We start from the raw sequence: 22,620 nt of genomic DNA on the forward strand, positions 1-22,620 counted from the left end.
ACAAGTCCCATCATGCCTCTGCCTCTGGGTGTCATGCTTGTGGCTTTCAGAGTCTTGCTATGCCTCATGGGACTTGTAGTTCTGCAACAGCTGGAGGTCCACTAATTGCAGATCCCTGTTTTAGAGGTTCTTCTGGGGGTAAAAAGGTTGAGAAAGACTGATCTAGACATTTCAGCCATAACTGAAGATCTCTGTGGCCAACATCAGTCTCAGCTCCCACGCAGATGCTCTTTATCTAATGCTTGTTATCCTCTGCTACTCCGCTGCAAGAATCCCAAAATATACAAATTGCTCAAAATAATCAGATCAACATGAGCCCAGTGTGTGTTATTGAATCATTTCTGTGCGTTGCAGTTTAGGAGTCCCATTCTTTCATTGTCATCATGCAACTGTTTCCTGAAATCCTTTTTTTTGTTTTTATCAGACATAAGCAAGGTGCGAACTAGGGATGAGCGAACATCCACCCTATATCTTCTACAGAATGTGGGATTCAACAGAATACGTAAAAGAGTTCACTGGACCTACCAATACTCTAAACAAGTGTCTTCATACTTTCCAGGAAGCGCCTTCTACCGACATTCATTAAAAAAACATGGAATGCAGAAACTCAAGAAGCGCTGACAATGTTTTCGAAGAAAGGCACAAAAGATGAAATGGTTTTGTATTGCTGTTGCAAGGATGCTGTGTCATCTCTTTGGCTGTTCATTTTTGTCCTCTACTCGTCCTGCTTTCTTTCTCTTTTTTTTCTTCCTTTGCTCGAGTACATGGTGAACCAAGTCTTTGGGGACCATGCATGCGCGTCAGCCTTTATTGTGTGATGACTGTCCAAGAGAGGGTCTCTAAAGGGAGGAGGATTTTTCTAATCCAGTTACATACAGAAAAGGGACACACCATACTGGAATCCATACTTCTTTTATCTGAGTTCACAGAAAACGTTAGCATTGTATTGGTAATATGTGCGTTGTGTTTGTGTGGTGCTTTTATGGTAACGTCAGCCTTTGCTGCACCCACTATTCATATTGTAGGAAGATGTATGCATCTAAAAAGTTAGCGTCTCTCTCAGATCTGCTCCTAGTCACCAAGAACAGGATTGTCTGGGGAATGCACGTAAAGGATCTTCTGGTCATTGCTAAAAAATTAGGACTTCATGGTGCAAATGGGGACAACGATGACCAGAATGACTGTGCAGGCCGCTGCCGTAATGAGTGCCGCTATTTTACAGACCTTGGCTCGTCGGAACTCGGCTTCTTTCCTCTTTAGCAGAGAATCGTAACCTGGAGTGTAGATGTCCTCCATCCAAAACTCCAAATTGTTTGGATTCAGGGATTCTTGAGCCTGCTAAATACAAGATTGATCATGACAATGCTACCAAATTGCTTTCGGTTGATTACAATCAAATACACAACATGATTTCTGTTATTATCCCCATAGATATTATTAGATGAATCTCATATGATAGTTTTTATTCAATGTGGGTTGCTAAAGATGATGTATAGGGTGTGTACATACAGTGGGGCAAAAAAAGTATTTAGTCGGCCACCAATTGTGCAAGTTCTCCCACTTAAAAAGATGAGAGAGGCCGGTAATTGTCATCATAGATATCACCTCAACTACGAGAGACAAAATGTGGAAACAAATCCAGACAATCACATTTGTCTGATCTTTGAAAGAATTTACTTGCAAATGATGGTGGAAAATAAGCATTTGGTCTTCTACAAACATGTAAGATTTCTGGTTCTCACAGACCTGTATCTTCTTCTTTAACCACTTTCAGACCGGACCAATTTGCTGGCCAAAGACCAGACCACTTTTTGCGATTTGGCACTGCGTCGCTTTAACTGACAATTGCGCGGTCGAGCGACGTGGCACCTAAACAAAATTGACGTCCTTTTTTTCCCACAAATAGAGCTTTCTTTTGGTGGTATTTGATCACCTCCTGCGGTTTTTATTTTTTGCGCTATAAACAAAAATAGAGAGCGACAATTTTGAAAAAAACGCATTATTTTTTACTTTTTGTTATAATAAATATCCCCCAAAAATATATAAAAAAACATTTTTTTCCCTCAGTTTAGGCCGATACGTATTCTTCTACATATTTTTGGTAAAAAAAAAAATCGCAATAAGCGATTATTGATTGGTTCGCGCAAAAGTTATAGCGTTTACAAAATAGGGATAGTTTTATAGCATTTTTATTAATAATTTTTTATTATTTTTTTTTTTTACTAGTAATGGCGGCGATCAGCGATTTTTATTGTGACTGCGACATTGTGGGGGACCCATCGGACATTTTTGACACATTTTTGGGACCATTGTCATTTATACGGTAATCACTGCTATATAAATGCTATATAAATGCAGTGATTCCTGTGTAAATGACACTGGCAGTGAAGGGGTTAACCAGGGAGTGGCAGTGTAGGGGTTAAGTGTTCCTAGGGGCGTGTTACTAACTGTGGGGGGGTTGGGCTTTCATTTAGTGAACACTGATCTCTGCTCCAATCACATGGAGCAGAGATCAGCGTCACTAGTTGCTAGGCAGAATGGAGAAATGCTGTTTACACGGCATTTCCTCCATTCGGCCCCTCCGTGAGACGATCGCGGGGATGCCCGCGGCGATCGAGTCCGCGGGTCCCGCGACCGGACTCACGGGGGTCCCGACCGCCGGCGCGCTCCCGATGGCAGGGCGGCATTGAATATTGGACGTACCTGTACGCCAATATGCCTACCCGTGCCATTCTGTCGACGTACATCGTCGTGCGCTGGTCGGGAAGTGGTTAAGAGGCTCCTCTGTCCTCCACTCATTACCTGTATTAATGGCACCTGTTTGAACTTGTTATCAGTATAAAAGACACCCGTCCACAACCTCAAAAAGTCACACTCCAAACTCCACTATGGTGAAGACCAAAGAGCTGTCGAAGGACACCAGAAACAAAGTTGTCGTCCTGCACCAGGCTGGGAAGACTGAATCTGCAATAGGCAAGCAGCTTGGTGTGAAGAAATTAATCGTGGGAGCAATAAAATGAAGATAGATAGAAAATGGAATTTTCAGTCAAGACTTCTTTCTAAGTCCGCCGTACTTTTGGGAAGAATAAGTCAGCCGAAGCACATACACGGGCCAATTGTCCACCGGATAGTACGATCGTGTGTACGCTGCAATAGGCAAGCAGCTTGGTGTGAAGAAATCAACGACGGGAGCAATAATTAGAAAATGGAAGACATACAAGACCACTGATAATCTCCCTGGACCTGGGGCTCCACGCAAGATCTCACCCCGTGGGGGTCAAAATGATCACAAGAACAGTGAGAAAAAATCCCAGAACCACACGGAGGGGGACCTAGTGAATGACCTGCAGAGAGCTGGGACCAACGTAACAAAGGCTACCATCAGTAACACACTACGCCGCCAGGGACTCAGATCCTGCAGTGCCAGACATGCCCGGGCCCCTCTGAGGTTTGCTAGAGAACATTTGGATGATCCAGAAGAGGATTGGGAGTATGTCATATGGTCAACCAAAGTAGAACTGTTTGGTAGAAACACAACTCGTTGTGTTTGGAGGAGAGAATGCTGAGTTGCAACCAAAGAACAACATACCTACTGTGAAGCATGGGGGTGGCAACATCATGCTTTGGGGCTGTTTCTCTGCAAAGGGAACAGGACGACTGATCCGTGTACATGAAAGAATGAATGGGACCATGTATTGTGAGATTTTGAGTGCAAACCTCCTCCCATCAGCAAGGACATGGAGGATGAAACGTGGCTTGTTCTTTCAGCATGACAATGATCCCAAACACACCACCCGGGCAACGAAGGAGTGGCTTCGTAAGAAACATTTCAAGGTCCTGGAGTGGCCCAGCCAGTCTCCAGATCTCCACTCAGTAGAAAACCTTTGGAGGGAGTTGAAAGTCCGTGTTGCCCATCAACAGCCCCAAAACATCACCGCTCTAGAGGAGATCTGCATGGAGGACATGGAGGCCAACATACCGGCAACAGTGTGTGACAACCTTGTGAAGACTTACAGAAAACGTTTGACCTCTGTCATTGCCAACAAAGGATATATAACAAAGTATTGAGATGAACTTTTGATATTGACAAAATACTTATTTATTACCATAATTTGCAAATAAATTCTTTCGAAAATCAGACAATGTGATTGTCTGGATTTGTTTCCACATTTTGTCGCTCATAGTTGAGGTGATACCTATGATGACAATTACAGGCCTCTCTCATCTTTTTATGAGGAGAACTTGCACAATTGGTGGTTGACTAAATACTTTTTTGCCCCACTGTATTTGCATATTTATTATGATCAGGGTAAAAAAAATGTCATGTGAATATGAAATATCGACTATTGATATTATGCAGTCTTCTATCCAGCCAACAGGGGGCGACCTGGCCTGCCATTTACTTTAGTCTTAATGAATACATTTCATTTGTGCTAAAAGATGCTGGTTGTTTACTGTAAAGGTCATTACAGCAACGACTACTCCTCCAGATGGTTGATTCTGAGGTTTCTTTAAGACAAAGTAGGCTGCAAAGCAAGCTGCTCTGCTGCCTCCTTAGAAACCCATTATTCATGAAACAAAGATTGTATAAAGATAGTGGAAAAAACAACAGAAATAACACAGCAGTAAAAACAAAACAAAAAAAACATATAAACATACATATCATGGGTGGGATGTAGGGGGCATTTTCTTGTTTACCACAGCTAGGTAGGTATTACTTTATTTCTGCTCTGTGCCCTGCATGGGCAAAGCACAGTTTAAGGTCCCAATCATACCACCCTGTGCTGCAATACTGTCAGGATGCTACTCAGACCAAAAGGTGCGATTGCCCCGAAGTAAAGACCTGGCACCATTGCCAGTACCCTACATGGTAACGTTTGTCTGTTCAGGAATGTGCACAGATGCATAGGAAATATACAAAGATGCATTAGGGATGTGCTGGTGTGGGCCGACACAGGGATGTGCCCTGGCACACATCCTGGCTCCAAACGCCCTTTATAAGGAGGACAGCAGCCTTCAGAGATTGTTGGTTGATCTTTGGCTCCCCAGTGCTCCTGTTTCTGTGTTTCCTGTGCTTCTTGGACTTCCTGTTACCATACCGACTTGCCTCTGGACCCATGCTTTCTAGCTCTGACCTCTGCATACTCTTACAGAATCTGCCTCCTCCAACCACCAGCGCATGACCCTGGCCTGCCCTTCTGACCATTTTCTTGTCCTCACATCCGGCTCCTGTGCATGACCTCAGCTCTGTCATGACTATGCTCTTGCCACCTCATCTTCTTGAACCTCTGTGCATGACCTTGACTCTGGTCCTGACTACTCCTCTTCGGTTCTGCTCTGCCATACTGACCTGCTACCTGCCACAGGTGCCGTCTACCTCTTACTGCTGTTCTGGGCCTGCCTTACCATCTAGGGTTCCAGTACTATAGCTGACTACCTGGACGCCCTGTCTAGCAACCCTCCAGCCAGATGTCACCATGAGCAGTCTCCAGCAGGCAACCTGTGCTTCTTTGAACCCTGTATTCCCTGTCCTCACCTCCTGCGGTGCTCAGAGCTTAGCCTCAATGAAAGACATCTTGTCACTTTGGCCTCCAATCAGGTATGTAACAAACACGCAGATTTTCATGCATTGAGATGCAATGCAGCGCACTGCATTTGGTAGTCCACTAATTTTGAATGCAACTACTCAAAAGCATGAAAAAATTGTTAAAACGTAGCCAAAATTGCCACATTTTCTGTGGATACTTAATAATCTGGCTTCTGGGCCAAAAGAGGGAGATATAGGGACATTTTTAGGCACCCTGTAGTGCCAGGTCGAACTTAGGGAGTTTGTTGTATTCATCAGCCACTAAGCTAGGTATGGGCAGCATGGTGGTTTACAGGAGTTGTGTAATCCTGATCCAGGGGAGGGTGGATCATTCATGTTTAGAGATGAAGTATATGACCACCTACCTGAAGATCTAGTGCAGTCAGCCGGCCTTTCTCCCCTGAGTTGTGTGTGTATTCCTCTATGGTCCATGAGGGTTGGGTCCGTTTTATCTCCGCCATCTCCGTCAGGCGCATGTCAGTGTAAATCGGATTGCTCTTCATGTGAGATTTGAGAGATGCTGGATATGGGTGAGGACTGAACACCTGCTCCACCATATACGAATCCCTGGATGACTTGGGAATTCTGTGCAAATGAGGTATTTCATGTTGGCGTTCGACCTGATCAGTGGGAGAACAACACAAAAATAAACAAAACAGTGATTTGTAAATTGCGCAAAGTAAAGGCGGTCAGTGTCACATTTGTCATGCTTCTGTGTTTCTGTACATGTATGTCTAGCTAAACTCATACATCTAAATACAATTATGGGGGAACGTAAAAACGGCCTTTCCAAAGGTCTCCAATTATGGGGATAGGAATTGATCACGCTGAGCATCAGATTATTGTTATGAACCCCAGGAGATTGGAAGGTTTTTCTGGAAGACTTCAGCAAATTATTTTTTAATGTTCTTTATTGAAGACTTTGATACAAGTAAACTTCCTGTCTTGCTGGACAGAAGGAAATCTGGATTCCATTGTTGCCTTTCAACTGCAGTTACTAGAGCTGTAAGGTGTGAGCAGAACTGCTGGGTATCTGCTGTCAAAGCTTACCGCCATTAAAGCGGGGTACCACCCTAAAGTGGAACTTCCGCTGATCGGAACCCTCCCCCCCTCCGGTGTCACAATTGGCACCTTTCAGGGGGGTGGAGATACCTGTCAAAGACAGATATTTACACCCACTTCCGGGCATAGACTCCCACGGGAGTCTATGCCTCTTCCTGTCCCGGCGCGCTGTCTGCTGGGACACACACGGGTCCCAGAGACAGCGCGGACAATTCCTATTGCGCTGCGCGACTCGCGCATGCGCAGTAGGGAACCGGGAAGTGAAGCCGCTTCGCTTCACTTCCTGATTCCCTCACCTAGAATGGTGGCTGCAGCAGCCGAGCGATCGATCGGCCTCGGCTGCCGGCATTGCTGGACCCCGGGACAGGTGAGTGTCCATTTATTAAAAGTCAGCAGCTGCAGTATTTGTAGCTGCTGGCTTTTAATATTTTTTTCCGCAGTGCAGTCCCGCTTTAAGGAAAAAGGGCAACCATTCAGTGCCTGTCACTCACTCTAGGGGTCTCCAAACTTTTCAGTACAAGGACCACATTGTATATTCTTACAAATATGCATGGACCGAAAAAAAAAAGATCAGTTTTCTAAATGGATACATTTTACTTGTAGATTTTTTTGTAATCAGCATTATATGATTCAAAGAAAACTGAGAAAGAACTTCAGTAAAACAAAGCAAAGAAATTCCAAATAAACTTGAGCCCATCAATGTTCCCCCTTACATCAGAGTCACCATCAAAGTTCCCCCTTACATCAGAGTCTCCTCTTACATCAGAGCCTCCTGTTACATATGGGTCCCCATCAAGTACATCAGAGACACCATCATATTATCAGGACCTGGATCACCTGCTGGTGGCACTATGCTTCAAAAAGCAGAGGGTTGTATTTCCAATGTCCACCAGTAGGTATCAACCAGCAGCCACCTGATCCCAGTAAACATTTTCAACCTGATGCTGGCTGCTGGGAGGGTATTTAAGTTTTCCCACTTTATCAACTCTCGCTCCAGTGTTTAGCTCTGCTGCCAGAGACTCTGTGCCATTTATTCTGTTCCTGCCCTGCATACTGTGCCCTACTGCTTCTTATCTGCTCCTCTTGATCTCATTCATGGTTCCCCCTTCCCAGTTTACCTGGTTGCTCTGTGTTCCCCATTTTGTGTATATATTGCATATAATCAGTTTGTTAGGTAGGCTTTCTCTTACTTGGTTGCTTTTTACATCTTTTTGTTATTGGGTTATGGTTCACTTATATCTGTATGTTTGCTGTGTTTTCGGTTGCTGGTGTTTGGATGGATTTTGTTTCACTGTAAATAAATCTCACTTAAAGCGGAGGTCCACCCTAAAGTGGAGCTTCCGCTCATTGGAACCCTCCCCCCCTCCGGCGGCACAATTGGCACCTTTCAGGGGGGAGGGGGGTGCAGGTACCTGTACAGTACAGGTATCTACACCCACTTCCGGCATAGATATCTGCAGAAGGTACGCCCCTTTCCGCAGAATCTACGCCCCTTTCCGAAGGTCCCCCGCTGTCTGCTGGGAAACACACGGATCCCAGAGACAGCGGGGACCATCCTTATTGCGCAGCGCGACTCGCGAATTGCGCAGTAGGGAACCGGGAAATGAAGCCGCAAGGCTCCACTTCCTGATTCCCATAGCCAAGATGGCGGCGGCAGCACCCGAGAGACGATCGAGAGATCGGCTTCGGGTGCCGACATCGCGGGCGCGCTGGGCGGGTAAGTGTCCTTATTTTAAAAGTCAGCAGCTGCAGTATTTGTAGCTGCTGGCTTTTAAAAAAAAAAAAAACAGCGGACTCCCGCTTTAAGTCTGGTCTCAGTCACCTAAGCCCTTGTACACACGGTCGGAGAATCCGTCGGAATGTGTCCTATCGGACCGTGTCGTCGGATAATCCGACTGTGTGTGGTATGCATCGGACTGATTCCGTCGGAACCAATTTTCCAACATGTTGGAAATATTTCCCGACCAACTGGACCGGTCGGACATACTCCGATCATGTGTAGAGAATTTTGATCGGACCAAGTGCCACGCATGCTCAGATCAAATTCCTACATCAAAGCTATTGGCTACTAGCCTGAATGTAGTCCCATCGTAACGAAATTACATCATCACGTTCTGAAAGATCAGATTTTTCGACAACTTAGTCCGACCGTGTGTATGCAACAGTTTCGGACAAGATCCGTTGTCGAAATCTCCGACCGTGTGTACAGGGGCTAAGTGTAGCTACACAGGTTTAGCCATCCTTGCTGCTGATTCCTGACACATATTCACCCTTACATCAGTCACTATCATATTTCCCCCTTACATCAGAGTCCCCATCATATTTCCTCCTTATATCAGAGTTCCCCTTAGGCCGCGTACACACGCGGGGACTGTTCGCCGAAACTGTCCGCTGAAACAGTTTCAGCGGACAGTCCGCTCAAAATCAGCTTGAGCGGACTTGCCCACACACGACGCTTTTTGAGCGGACAGTTTGAGCGGACTGTTTGGCAAACTGTTCGCTCAACTTTCGAAATGAACGGACTCGCCCACATAAGGCGGAGGCAAGTCCGCCCATTTCGAGCGCGTGTACAGGTAGGCGGGGCCCGCGAAGGAGACGTCGCGGGCACCGCCGCCTGGTATGGACTTAAAGGGACACCCAACGCCGAAAAAAATCGGCGTGGGGGTTCCCCCAAAGTCCACAACAGACCCTTGTACGAGCACGCTACCCGGCCGGCCAGGAAAGGGGGGCGAGCGAGCGCGCCCCCCCCCCTGAGCCGTACCAGGCCGCGTGCCCTCAACATGGGGGGTGCCTTGGGGAAGGGGGGGCCGCGCGGCCCCCCCACCCCAAAGCACCTTGTCCCCATGTTGATGAGGACAAGGGCCTCTTCCCGACAACCCTGGCCGTTGGTTGTCGGGGTCTGCGGACGGGGGGCTTATCGGAATCCGGGAGCCCCCTTTAAGAAGGGGGCCCCCGGATACCGGCCCCCCACCCTATGTGAATGAGTATGGGGTACAATGTACCCCTACCCATTCACCTGTGAAATAAAGTACAAAAAAAACACAACACAGGGGAAAAAATATTTTATTGCACAGCTCCGGGGGTCTTCCGTCTTCGGGGGTCTTCTCGCCGGACTCCTCCGCTATGTGTGTAGCTCTTTTGCTAGCGGAGGAGTCCGGCTTTCTTCCTCCCCGCCGCCGGCCTCTTCTCCCGACTTCGGGGGTCTTGTCCCCCTCTTCGGTTCTTCTGCCGGGCCACCGCGCCTTCTTATAGCTCTTTTAGAGGCGGTGGCCCGGTCTTCTGTCGCCGCCGTCGTCGCCGCCGCCGCCGCCGCCCGTTCTTCTTCTTCTTCTTCTTCTTCTTCTTCTTCTTCTTCTTCTTCTTCTTCTTCTTCTTCTTCTTCCAGGAGATGTTGACACGTCGCTCCCTCCGGCCGGAATGCCAGAGCCGTGCTGTGCGATCACTTTTATAGTGCCAATGGGGCGGTGTCACATGGTATATGTCACATGGGTTGGTCACATGGGTTAATGTCACATGGTGACCCCGCCCCCTTACGATGTCATAGTCCCCATGTGACATCAACCCATGTGACCAACCCATGTGACATATACCATGTGACACCGCCCCATTGGCACTATAAAAGTGATCGCACAGCACGGCTCTGGCATTCCGGCCGGAGGGAGCGACGTGTCAACATCTCCTGGAAGAAGAAGAAGAAGAAGAAGAAGAAGAAGAAGAAGAAGAAGAACGGGCGGCGGCGGCGGCGGCGACGACGGCGGCGACAGAAGACCGGGCCACCGCCTCTAAAAGAGCTATAAGAAGGCGCGGTGGCCCGGCAGAAGAACCGAAGAGGGGGACAAGACCCCCGAAGTCGGGAGAAGAGGCCGGCGGCGGGGAGGAAGAAAGCCGGACTCCTCCGCTAGCAAAAGAGCTACACACATAGCGGAGGAGTCCGGCGAGAAGACCCCCGAAGACGGAAGACCCCCGGAGCTGTGCAATAAAATATTTTTTCCCCTGTGTTGTGTTTTTTTTGTACTTTATTTCACAGGTGAATGGGTAGGGGTACATTGTACCCCATACTCATTCACATAGGGTGGGGGGCCGGTATCCGGGGGCCCCCTTCTTAAAGGGGGCTCCCGGATTCCGATAAGCCCCCCGCCCGCAGACCCCGACAACCAACGGCCAGGGTTGTCGGGAAGAGGCCCTTGTCCTCATCAACATGGGGACAAGGTGCTTTGGGGTGGGGGGGCCGCGCGGCCCCCCCTTCCCCAAGGCACCCCCCATGTTGAGGGCACGCGGCCTGGTACGGCTCAGGGGGGGGGGCGCGCTCGCTCGCCCCCCTTTCCTGGCCGGCCGGGTAGCGTGCTCGTACAAGGGTCTGTTGTGGACTTTGGGGGAACCCCCACGCCGATTTTTTTCGGCGTTGGGTGTCCCTTTAAGTCCATACCAGGCGGCGGTGCCCGCGACGTCTCCTTCGCGGGCCCCGCCTACCTGTACACGCGCTCGAAATGGGCGGACTTCTCCGTGCGGGAAAAGTACGCCCATTTCAAAGTTGAGCGAACAAGCCTACACACGGGCGGACTGTTCGCTCAAACAAAGTTTCAGCGGACAGTTTTTCGGAATTTCCGAAAAACCTTGTCCGTCCAACTGTCCGCTGAAACTGTCCGCTGAACGCCCACACACGAGCGGACTGTTCGCTGAAACCTTGTTTCGGCGGACAGTTTCGGCAAACAGTCCCCGCGTGTGTACGCGGCCTTACATCTGAGTCCGCCCTTATGTGAGAGTCCCCATCGTAGTCCACCCTAAACTCACAGATGTACAGTGTAGCTGGGAGCTTGGAAAGCCTAGGAGCTTGGCTTTAGCAGATGGAGGCAGAGCAGGTCTGGATGGAGGAAGTGCCATTCTCCTGTCAATGCTGAAGCTAGTGCCAACAATGGCACAACAATGTGCAGCTAGGGAAATCTGAGCTGGTGACCAAGGAAGGGAGGGGGAAGCATTTGTGGAAGATGGCGAGAAATGCAGTGTCAGGACCTGGATTACCTGTTGGCACTGAGATTCCCTGGGCAGAGGGTAATTCCAGTGCTCACCAGCGGGTGTCTCCCAGCAGACCCCAATAATCAGTTTCCACCTGATGCTGGCTGCTGGGGAGGGTATTTATGTCCTTCCCTACTAAGTGCCTCTTGCTCCAGTGTTACGCTTGTTGCCAGATACTACTGGCCATTATCCTGTTCCTACTTCTGCCCTGTTCACTCTGCCCTGTATCCTCCTGCTTTGTACCTGCTCCCCCTTGTTCCTGATTACAGTTTTGTTTCCACGTTCCCATCTGCTACTTGCACCTACAGTTTTCCCCTGCTTTCCGGTGTTCCCCATTTTGTGTATATATTGTATATAGTCAGTTGTTTGTTAGGCTTCTGTTTGTTAGGTAATAGTCAGGTACTTTGTTACTGGGTTTTTTTTGTTCTTATATTTTCATGTTTGCTGTGTGCTGGTGTTTGGATGGATTTTGTTCCACTGTAAATAAATCTTTGTCAGGGAACTCACCGTACGTATGCCCGTCCCCGTATAGCTGCAGTTCCCCTTCGTTCCAGGCGCCATGCGCGGTGTCCCCGTCAGAGGCGTACGAGTTCCAGGACGAACGGACGTATGCTAATCCGAACACGTGGACGTACGCCAATCCGAACACACGGAGACACCCGCGCAAATTGAACGGATGTACGTATTCACGCACGGACGGCCACTTCCACCAATCCTGGCTCACTTCCCTCTATATAAACAGGATCCTGGCCTGACACCAGTGCTGGATCGTCTTCAGCTATTCCTGCAAGACCTGATCGTTGTTCCTGTGACCTTGACCCCGTGAACCTTGTTCCGTGACCTTGCTCCTGAGATCCTTGTTCCTGTGACCCGTTCCTGATATCCTCTCCTTGGATACCCCGTGTACTATCTCCCGGACTACCTTTGACCTCGGCTTGGACTTTCGACTTTGGCTTGTCTCCTGATTCGGTACCTCATTTGCTAACACGTTACCAGACCCCCTGCTCGTCTTTGACCACGCACCTGCCTCCTGTTATTGTACCGCATTGCCCGCCAGTTGCCGACCTTGCCTGTTATAGACACGTAGTGCTTCCTGCACACCTGCTGGACTTCCGCTGCCTACCTCCGTGATCAGTCAACACCTCTTCTACCGTGAGGACCCAGCGTCTCCGAAGTCTTCAACTTCCACCTGCAGGCACCTGCACCCTTTCGTTGTCCCCACGCTCCCTGTTCCCATCTCCAGGGGCGTGGAGACCGGAAGCGTGCGAGAGGCCACCCTCAGCAGTCTGACTCCGCTGTAAGGTACGTGACAGAACGATCCAGCCAAAAACATGGAGTCAGACAGGGGGGCCTCACCCTTGGAAGCCTTGTGCCAACAAATCTCTGCCCTTACCCAAGCAGTTCAGGGCCTGCAAGATGGTTACCATCAACTTGAACAGGGGGTGGAGTCATTAACTCCGAACACTGCTGCTTCCCAAGGGGCTACAGCATCCCGGTCCGCCAGTCCGGCAACTCCAGCATCTATGCCCGCAATAGTGGTGCCATCCCCTGAGCCTCGTGTTCCTACTCCAGAGCGGTTTTTCGGGGATCGCAGCAAATTCCGCGCTTTTCGTAATGCATGCCAATTATACTTCCTGCTACAGCCTCGCACCTTCTCCTTGGAAAGCACAAAAGTGGGGTTCATCGTCTCCTTGCTCCAGGGGGAACCTCAGACCTGGGCCCATCGCCTCTTGGAACAGGCCAGCCCTCTACTTGACACTATGGACTCTTTTTTGAACGAGATGGCTAAATTATATGACGATCCTCAGCGTGCCACAACTGCTGAGGCCAGTCTCCACGCTCTGCAACAGGGTCGCAGACCTGTAGAGGATTATGTGACGGACTTTAGGCGGTGGAGTTCTGATACTCAATGGAACGACGCCGCCCTACGTTACCAATTCCGCATTGGACTGTCCGAACCATTAAAGGATGAATTGGCCCGTATCGGAGTTCTTAGTTCTCTAGAAGACCTCATACAAACATCCATCCTAATCGATCGCCGTCTCAGGGAACGGAGATCCGAAAGAGCTGGCCAGTTTCGCCCCACTTGGATGTTACCCAAGGTTCCGAATCATCCTCCCATTTCCACACCTGCTCCCATTTCCGAAGCTCCAGAGCCAATGCAATTAGGATTACTTCGCTCACCATTGTTTCCTGAGGAGAAGCTACGCCGACGCCAGAACAATCTCTGCCTTTATTGTGGGGAAGCTGGTCATTATGCGAAGACATGTCCAAATAAAAATCGTAAGTTCAAAGACTCATCTCTTGTATCTAATACATTACCTCTGACAAGATCTATTCATATAGCTGTTCCCCTTTCCTTACAGCTTCCAGGAGAGACACTCCAGGTTCAAGCTATAATTGACTCGGGTGCCTGTAGCTGCTTCATTGACCATACCCTCGTTCTGCAACACAACATTCCATTAACACTCAAGCAACGCCAACTTTCCATACGGTTAGCAGATGGATCCAACATCAGTTCAGGCCCCATTACCCATGAGACTCAACCACTGTCCGCCAACATTCTATCCGGTCACCAAGAATTAATCCGCCTGGATGTCATCTCTTCACCACTCTTCCCAATCATTCTGGGAATGCCATGGTTACAAGCCCATAATCCCCAAATAAACTGGGTAACTGGTGAGGTAGTGTTTCGGTCTACTTACTGCCTCCAAAATTGTATCAAGATTTCAAACTACCTGGCCCAGGTCATTGCCTGTTCGGGCCCCACATCCGAGCTCCAGAGGTTGGTCCCACCTACATACCATAAATTCCTGGACGTATTTGACAAACGAAAGGCGGACACACTTCCCCCTCATCGGGTCTATGATTGCCCAATCGAGTTATTGCCTGGAGCCGAAATTCCATTCGGGAGGATATTCCCTCTATCGGAACCTGAACTCCTGGTCCTTAAAGAATACATTGAGGAGAACCTCAAGAAAGAATTTATCCGACATTCCTCTTCTCCAGCTGGTGCTGGAATATTCTTCGTTGAAAAAAAAGACCGTTCGCTCCGCCCATGTGTGGATTACCGGGATTTAAATAAAGTGACGATTAAGAACCGCTATCCCCTTCCATTGATCCCAGAATTATTCCAGAGACTTCGATCAGCCAAAATATTTACAAAGCTGGATTTACGAGGGGCCTATAACCTAATCAGAATCCGTAAGGGGGATGAATGGAAAACGGCTTTTCGGACACGTTTTGGCCACTTTGAGTATCTGGTCATGCCATTCGGACTCTGCAACGCTCCAGCTACTTTTCAACATTTTGTTAATGATATTTTTCAGGGACTTTTTGGATTTATTCATAATTGTTTATTTGGATGACATTCTGGTATTTTCAAGCTCCCTAGAAACCCATCGTGACCATGTAAAACAAGTTCTCCTGAGATTAAGGCAAAATGGGCTATACGCCAAGGCCGAGAAGTGCGAGTTCGAACGGCAGACCATTCACTTCCTTGGTCTGGTGATATCAACTGAGGGAATAGAGATGGATCCTCAAAAGGTGTCAGCCATCTTATCCTGGCCACCTCCAACCGATAAAAAAGGGGTTCAGCGCTTCATTGGATTCTCTAATTTTTAAAGGAAATTTATCAAAAACTTTTCCAGTGTTATAGCTCCCATCACGCAACTCACCAGCAAACAAAACCGTTTTCAATGGTCTATCGAGGCCCAAGCTGCGTTCGATAAACTAAAAGGACTATTCACATCGGCCCCAATTCTCAAACACCCTGACCCTGCTCTACCCTACACTCTGGAGGTGGACGCCTCAGAGAACGCTGTAGGCGCTGTTCTGTCCCAACACCAAGGGCTTAAATCATTAATGCATCCTGTAGCGTTCTTCTCCAAGAAACTAAATACGTCAGAAAGGAACTACGATGTGGGAGATCGGGAACTTCTGGCAATCAAACTGGCTTTAGAAGAATGGCGGTACCTTCTGGAGGGGGCAACACATCCAATATTGATCTTTACAGATCATAAAAATTTGGAATATCTCAGAACAGCCAAGCGTCTCAGGCCCCGGCAGGCGAGATGGGCTCTTTTCTTCTCCCGTTTTAATTTTCACATAACCTACAGACCAGGATCCAAGAACAGTAAACCTGACGCATTATCCCGTATGTTCTCTGAAACTGAAGTCTCATCCCCTCCAGACACTATTCTGCAAGCTGGGAACTTTCTATTAACACAAACCAGTTTTCTATCACAGGTTTGGCAGTCGTCTCGAGGTGCAGCAGTCCTTCCAGGTATCAACCTCCAAGAAAAAGATGGTCTTCTCTGGCGAGGAAGTAAACTATTCATTCCTCAAAACCTTCGCATCTTCGTCCTACAGGCTTGTCATGACTATCCCCTGGCGGGTCACTTTGGGGGTCACAAGACGATAAATTTAGTTCAAAGGCATTTCTGGTGGCCAAACCTCGCAAAAGACTGTAGGAACTATGTTAGCTCTTGTTCAACCTGTCTCCGGAATAAGAATAGCAAAAACAAGGCCTGGGGATTGTTGAGGCCATTACCTATCCCTGAAAGACCATGGGATAAGATCGCAATGGACTTTATTGTTGAGCTTCCTCCCTCTGAAGGGTTCTCCTCTATTTTCGTGGTGGTGGATCGCTTTTCCAAGATGGCACACTTCATCCCCATGAAAGGAACTCCGTCTGCAACTGAGACAGCCAGAGTATTCATTAAAGAAATTGTCAGACTCCATGGAATTCCCGGTGATATCGTCTCTGATCGTGGAGTCCAATTTACGTCAAAATTTTGGAAATCATTGTGTGAAGCTCTGGGTATCAAGTTAAATTTCTCTTCAGCCTACCATCCCCAAACAAACGGGCAGACCGAACGCACCAATCAAACGTTGGAACAATATTTACGTTGTTTTACTTCTTTTTCTCAGGAAGATTGGGCCTCGTTATTACCTTTGGCAGAATTTGCTTTCAATAACTCTACTCACTCTGCCACGAACCAGTCACCATTTTACTCTAACTATGGTTTTCATCCCTCCTTCCTGCCAACATCCCTACCAGATTCTCCTGTACCAGCCGTTCAGGATAGGCTGAATTTCTTTGTTATCAACAATCAGGTACTTAAAGAAACCCTCTCTAAGGCACAGGAGGACGATAAAAATTTTTTCAACAGGAAGAGAAGGGGAGAATTGGATTTAAAAATCGGTGATCGTGTATGGCTTTCAACCGCAAACCTGAAACTGGCGTGTCCCTCTAAAAAATTGGGACCCAGATATTTGGGACCTTTTCCTATTAAGAAGAAAATTAATTCAGTGGCCTATGAACTCGAACTTCCCGGCTCATTCAAGATCCATCCTGTATTTCACACTTCTCTACTTAAGCCTAATGTACCTAATTCTTTTCCAGGTCGAGAGTTGGGCTCTCCCGAAGCTATATTGATAGATGGAGAGGAGGAGTTCGAGATCAAAGCCATTCTAGACTACAGGAAGCGACAAGGACAAAATCAATACTTGATTAAGTGGAAAGGCTTTGGCCCCGAAGAGAATTCCTGGGAACCCGAAGCAAATCTTCATGCCCAGAGGCTTATACGGGCTTTTCACCGCTCTCAAAGGTCGGTCCAAAGGGGCACCCGGAGGCTGCCCTTAAGGGGGGGGAACTGTCAGGGAACTCACCGTACGTATGCCTGTCCCCGTATAGCTGCAGTTCCCCTTCGTTCCAGGCGCCATGCGCGGTGTCCCCGTCAGAGGCGTACGAGTTCCAGGACGAACGGACGTATGCTAATCCGAACACGTGGACGTACGCCAATCCGAACACACGGAGACACCCGCGCAAATTGAACGGATGTACGTATTCACGCACGGACGGCCACTTCCACCAATCCTGGCTCACTTCCCTCTATATAAACAGGATCCTGGCCTGACACCAGTGCTGGATCGTCTTCAGCTATTCCTGCAAGACCTGATCGTTGTTCCTGTGACCTTGACCCTGTGAACCTTGTTCCGTGACCTTGCTCCTGAGATCCTTGTTCCTGTGACCCGTTCCTGATATCCTCTCCTTGGATACCCCGTGTACTATCTCCCGGACTACCTTTGACCTCGGCTTGGACTTTCGACTTTGGCTTGTCTCCTGATTCGGTACCTCATTTGCTAACACGTTACCAGACCCCCTGCTCGTCTTTGATCACGCACCTGCCTCCTGTTATTGTACCGCATTGCCCGCCAGTTGCCGACCTTGCCTGTTATAGACACGTAGTGCTTCCTGCACACCTGCTGGACTTCCGCTGCCTACCTCCGTGATCAGTCAACACCTCTTCTACCGTGAGGACCCAGAGTCTCCGAAGTCTTCAACTTCCACCTGCAGGCACCTGCACCCTTTCGTTGTCCCCACGCTCCCTGTTCCCATCTCCAGGGGCGCGGAGACCGGAAGCGTGCGAGAGGCCACCCTCAGCAGTCTGACTCCGCTGTAAGGTACGTGACAATCTTACTTAAAGCATACACAGTCTGGTCCCAGTTTCCAGAGTGTAGCCATGTAGGTCTGGCCATCCCTGCTTCTGATTCCTGACAGAGAGATCATAGCCTGAACTGAAGATCTGTGAGAGGCCAATGACCCTAGATAAAATCTTGCATTAGTGTGGATTAGGCCCTGGGAGCCGTAGTTTGGAGACCCCTAGCTTACATCAACAGAAAGATATAGCACAGCCTCTTTCAACTAGGGTGGCGCGGGACACCCTGGGGTGACATCAGAGGTCCTCAAGGGTGCCACGGCATCCTGGTTTAAAAATGTCAGATCTGCCTGAACTCTTGCTCTGCTGAACATCAGCACAGTAGGAGCTCAGTCGGGACAGGGCAGTTCAAAGCAGTGGCAGGGGGAGGCAGATTTCTGAATTCTGAGCTCTCCACCTCCCCCTGCAGGATGTTGCCCAGCCAGCACCACCCACAGCTCCTGCCCAGAGGAAAACAGGGCATAGAGAGGATTCAAAAGGAGGGTGAGGGTTGGCCTGCAGAGTTTAGCAGAGAGAATGGAGTACATACGTATGCTAACAGGGTTTTTGGGTGTGGAGGTGAGCAGTGAGGGGGCTGTGGAGGTGAGCGGGGGGGCGCTTGAGGTGTGGAGGTGAGCAAAGAGGGGAGTTGGGGTACACTGGCAAGCATAGAGGGGGTGTGGAGGTGAGCAAAGAGTGGTTTGGAGTATGGAGGTGAGCAGAGAGGTGGTTTTGGGGTGTGGAGGTGAGCAGAGAGGAGGTTAGGGGTACACAGTTGAGGTGAGAGGGGGGTGTGGATGTGAGCAGAGAGGGGGTTAGGAGTACACAGGTAAGCAGAGGGGGGAGTGGAGGTGAGCAGAGAGGGGGTTAGGGGGACACAGGGGAGCAGAGAGGGTGTGTGGAGGTGAGCAGAGAAGGGGTTTGGGGTACAGAAGTGAGCAAAGATGTGGTTTTGGGGTATGCAGGTGAATAGAGAGGGGGGTTAAGGATACTAAAGTGAGCAAAGAGGGGGGTTGTGGTACAGAGGTGAGCAGAAGGGTTCTAGGGTGCAGAGATTAGCAGGGGGATTGGGGTCCAAAGGTGAGAAGACTGGGATTAAGGTGCTGAGGTCAGCAGAGAGGGAACGTGCAGTGTGATTTTGCAGCCTATTCGTTTGAATGGGTTGCAAATCACACTGAAGCGCAGAAAAAGTAGTGCATGCACTACCTTTAAAAAGAAAAATGCTCTGCACCAAACGGCATGTTACTACAGTACCAGGCACTCTGGTGCCTTCAAACACACTGCATTTTCGATGTGTATGGGGTGCAGTTAACAATGCATTCGCACCTACATACAAATCTCCAAGGGCAGTGCAATTAACTGCAGTGTGGGAAACGCACACGGAGCGCGCCTTTCCTACACTGCGACTGCGTTCTTGTGTAAACCAGCCCTAGTCCCCAAACTGTTTTTTTTTTTTTCATTTTAACATCGTACCACACCGAAAAACGCACTGCATTTGCTAATCATGGTTGTGCTATTAAGAATTAATGACAGCCTTGGGCATTTGATAAAGAGCCACGCATTTGTGTGCATGTTGGGAGTGCATGCAATTTTGCACGAGTTCCCCAACACGCAACAATGTGAACCAAGGCTTAACCAGAGTGCCTCGAGAATGAAAATTATTTTCACGCTGACTGGAAAAAGGTTGAGAAACATTGATTTAGCAAAATGGCATGATAAATTATAAATCAGATATGATAGGCCGTAGAAAAAGTTTTTCATGGAGAAAACCTGAATTATCAAAGAATATTAGTAATGGTAGCATCTGGGATTAGAAGGGCAGTGAATGCAATGAGTGCTAACATTCTGTGTTGAGTTTGTTCTAAAAGTTGTGAAAGCAAATACTAAGAGGGCACAAATGCCAGGTTCAGGACAGGAGATGGCTAAATGCAATGGAGTCAGTTGCCATTTAATAAAGTAAAATGGATATTCCAACTATATATGTTATTTAAAAAAATGAATATATTTTGTTACCTCTTTGGATTTTCGGTGCCAGTCTCTGCTTGACCCCCCTTTATCTTTCTTTTCTTCCTCGGATATGCTAGCCTGTTTGGGAAATCCCCAAGATCGACATTCATGTTGCAGGTTTCCTGGCTTGGTCTCGATTGTAGAAATATCCTCTGTCAACGAACGGACTGACCTTTGTGCGAACATATTTTTCTTCATGGCTTTAACTCGAAGACTTTCCGTGGCGCCACTGTTACCATCAGGACAGCAACAGTCTGGCTTGTTCTCCACATTCCCGTTATGGGATGAGTTTTGATCTTGAAATGGACTTGGAGATGCCCTGGTGCTTGAATGGGCGTCACTGTGGGATTGACCGTCAGGCTCTAATTTCCCCTTTTCAGGTGGTTGTATCCTCTCATCCAGCTTGTTAAGCTTGGCCAGCACCTGAGACACCTCATCCCGTACACCCGACAGTGACTCTAACTTCTTCTCGATTTCCCCAATCCTTTTAACTAGTTTTCTGACGCTGCTTTTTAGCTCTTCTTCCTCCACCGTCTCAGACCGTGGGCCCTTGGTTGGTTTGGTGTTAGATCTGTTAGCTACATGTTCTGGAGAACTTTCATTGTCTGCTCGTGAAACCTGAGCAAGGGAACCGCTACTGTTATAGCAGGAAGATTGTGGTATACCAGAAGACCCACAAAGGCTCATATCATCCAAGAATCGGAATATGTCACTTATATCGTCACTTATAATTTCAGAGTCTGCCTCAGATTGGTTCCGAGCTCTACCTTCCATAAAACGACTACAGTTAGAGGGGATATTTGATTCTTTTCCCTTTTTTGCATCCACCTGCTCTGTCTGTGTACCAACACTCTCCGTCTTCTCAGTGCTGTACTGACAGGAAGGCGGTTTGGTAGTCTTCTCTCTGAACCTCCTTAGGGCCTCCTGCTTTTCCACATCTTGAGGCTCACAAAATTTTTTCCCATTATTTTTCAATGCCAGATCTGGTAAATAGGAATGATGTCGCTCTGGCATCGAAACAAAGTTTGTTGTCTGCACCAAGCCGGTGCTGGGATAACACAGATTTTCTTCTTTTCGATTAAAAAACGAGCGTTCGAAATCTGGCACCTCCTCAGTGTTTAGACTCCAGCTTTTTACTGGCTTTCCTATGAGTGGTTTTGGTTTGCTTGCAAATCTTTTTTGCTCTTGCAGCCCAGGCCCAGCTGTTGGGCCAAAGTACGTGGATGCTTGAAGATCATCTAAGCTTTCGTGCTTTGATCGGCGAAAGTCTTCAGAAGAAGAATAAGCCGTATTGAGATAGTGAGAGCTGTAAGGCATCTCAAAACTGTGATTGAAGAAAACCGTCTTGGGACTTATCTTTCCTTCGTTCTTTTTCATGGTGAGGTTGGGAGACATTCTAACCATGCTGTGGAAATCATCTTTAAAAACATTTCTTCTCTGGCCAGTAGAGCTTGAAAGTCTAAAAGGTTCCTCACTGGGTGTAGGCGGCAGTGATTCCGGCTCAGATAACGGCTGACTAGGGAAATAGGTGCTTTGCATTTCACAAGACTGGGGAGATACCATGCCGTAAGAGTCCAAAGCCTGTAATCTATCAAGCGATCCAGCTCGCCCATTGCCCTCTTCTTTAACGCCAAGGAGAAAATTTGGTTCAGGGAGGAAGGTATGACGTCCCTCACATTCTTCCTTGTGGCAGCTGGAGGATCTGGTGATAGAGTAGCTCCGACTGGTATCCCTTTTCTGTGTTTCCTTGTGAGGTGCGATATCTGTCCCCGCGAAAACATCATTATCGGACTCTATCGCCTCCTTCTCTTGAGTCTGCTGTTGAATCGGGATTTTTTCTTTGGCAGCCCCATCGTTCATTTGGATCAGGTTAAATATGGTGACTATATCGGCCGCCGCAATTATTTTTTTAGACTGTTGATTGTCCGCAGCGTTTCTCATCTTGTCTCGGAAGAGACTTGCTGGAAAGCTTGGGTCCTGGCACGCTGTGTAATATAGGAGGCTGCGCAACTTCGCTAGTTCAGGTAGATCGTAACGGGAACATAAAGACTTACAGAGGTCTTGGTAGGAAACAGAGTTTTGTTTGGAGTCCAAATCCTCCAAGATTTTTACAAGAAGGAAAGAAGAATCCTGAGCTTCTCCCATGATGATACAGTATCCAAGCTCCTACCTGGGATAAGAGAAAAAAAAATGGCTTACTTATTTATTACAGGTATTTACTATTTATATATCACTGACAATTTACTTTTTAAGAAATATCTGCAATAGGAAATCTATACTATGATACTTTAAAAATGCATTTAAAATTTACACGATCAGCCATAATAGTCTTACCATTGACAGGTAAAGTCAATAACATTGATTATCTCTTGACAATGGCACCTGAAAGTGGGTGGGATATAATAGGCAGAAAGTGAAATTGTTATCCCTGAAGTTGATGTGTTGAAAGAAGAAATAAAAATGGGCAAG

The 22,620-nt window shown here is 48.0% G+C and overlaps 1 protein-coding gene across 2 annotated transcripts in view; it reads right to left on the reverse strand.

Annotated features, from left to right (window-relative positions):
- Window positions 1-728: 728 nt before the first annotated feature.
- MINAR1 (membrane integral NOTCH2 associated receptor 1) overlaps window positions 729-22,620 on the reverse strand; it is a 216,338-nt gene continuing 194,446 nt past the window's right edge. The window contains exons 2-4 of one of the 2 annotated variants that reach the window (XM_077472429.1): window positions 20,158-22,321; window positions 5,953-6,207; window positions 729-1,335 (exon numbers count right to left, since the gene is read on the reverse strand). In XM_077472429.1, coding sequence (XP_077328555.1) covers window positions 1,138-1,335; window positions 5,953-6,207; window positions 20,158-22,296 — 2,592 coding nt within the window. In that variant the 5' untranslated portion in view covers window positions 22,297-22,321 and the 3' untranslated portion in view covers window positions 729-1,137. Of the gene's footprint in view, window positions 1,339-5,952; window positions 6,208-20,157; window positions 22,322-22,620 lie in introns of both variants that reach the window. The other variant, XM_077472428.1, reaches the window with a different exon arrangement.

Source organism: Lithobates pipiens, unplaced genomic scaffold (genome assembly GCF_037356315.1).
Source record: "Lithobates pipiens isolate NorthernLeopardFrog02 unplaced genomic scaffold, aLitPip1_a1.2 Scaffold_8, whole genome shotgun sequence".
NCBI classification, from domain to species: Eukaryota; Metazoa; Chordata; class Amphibia; order Anura; family Ranidae; genus Lithobates; species Lithobates pipiens.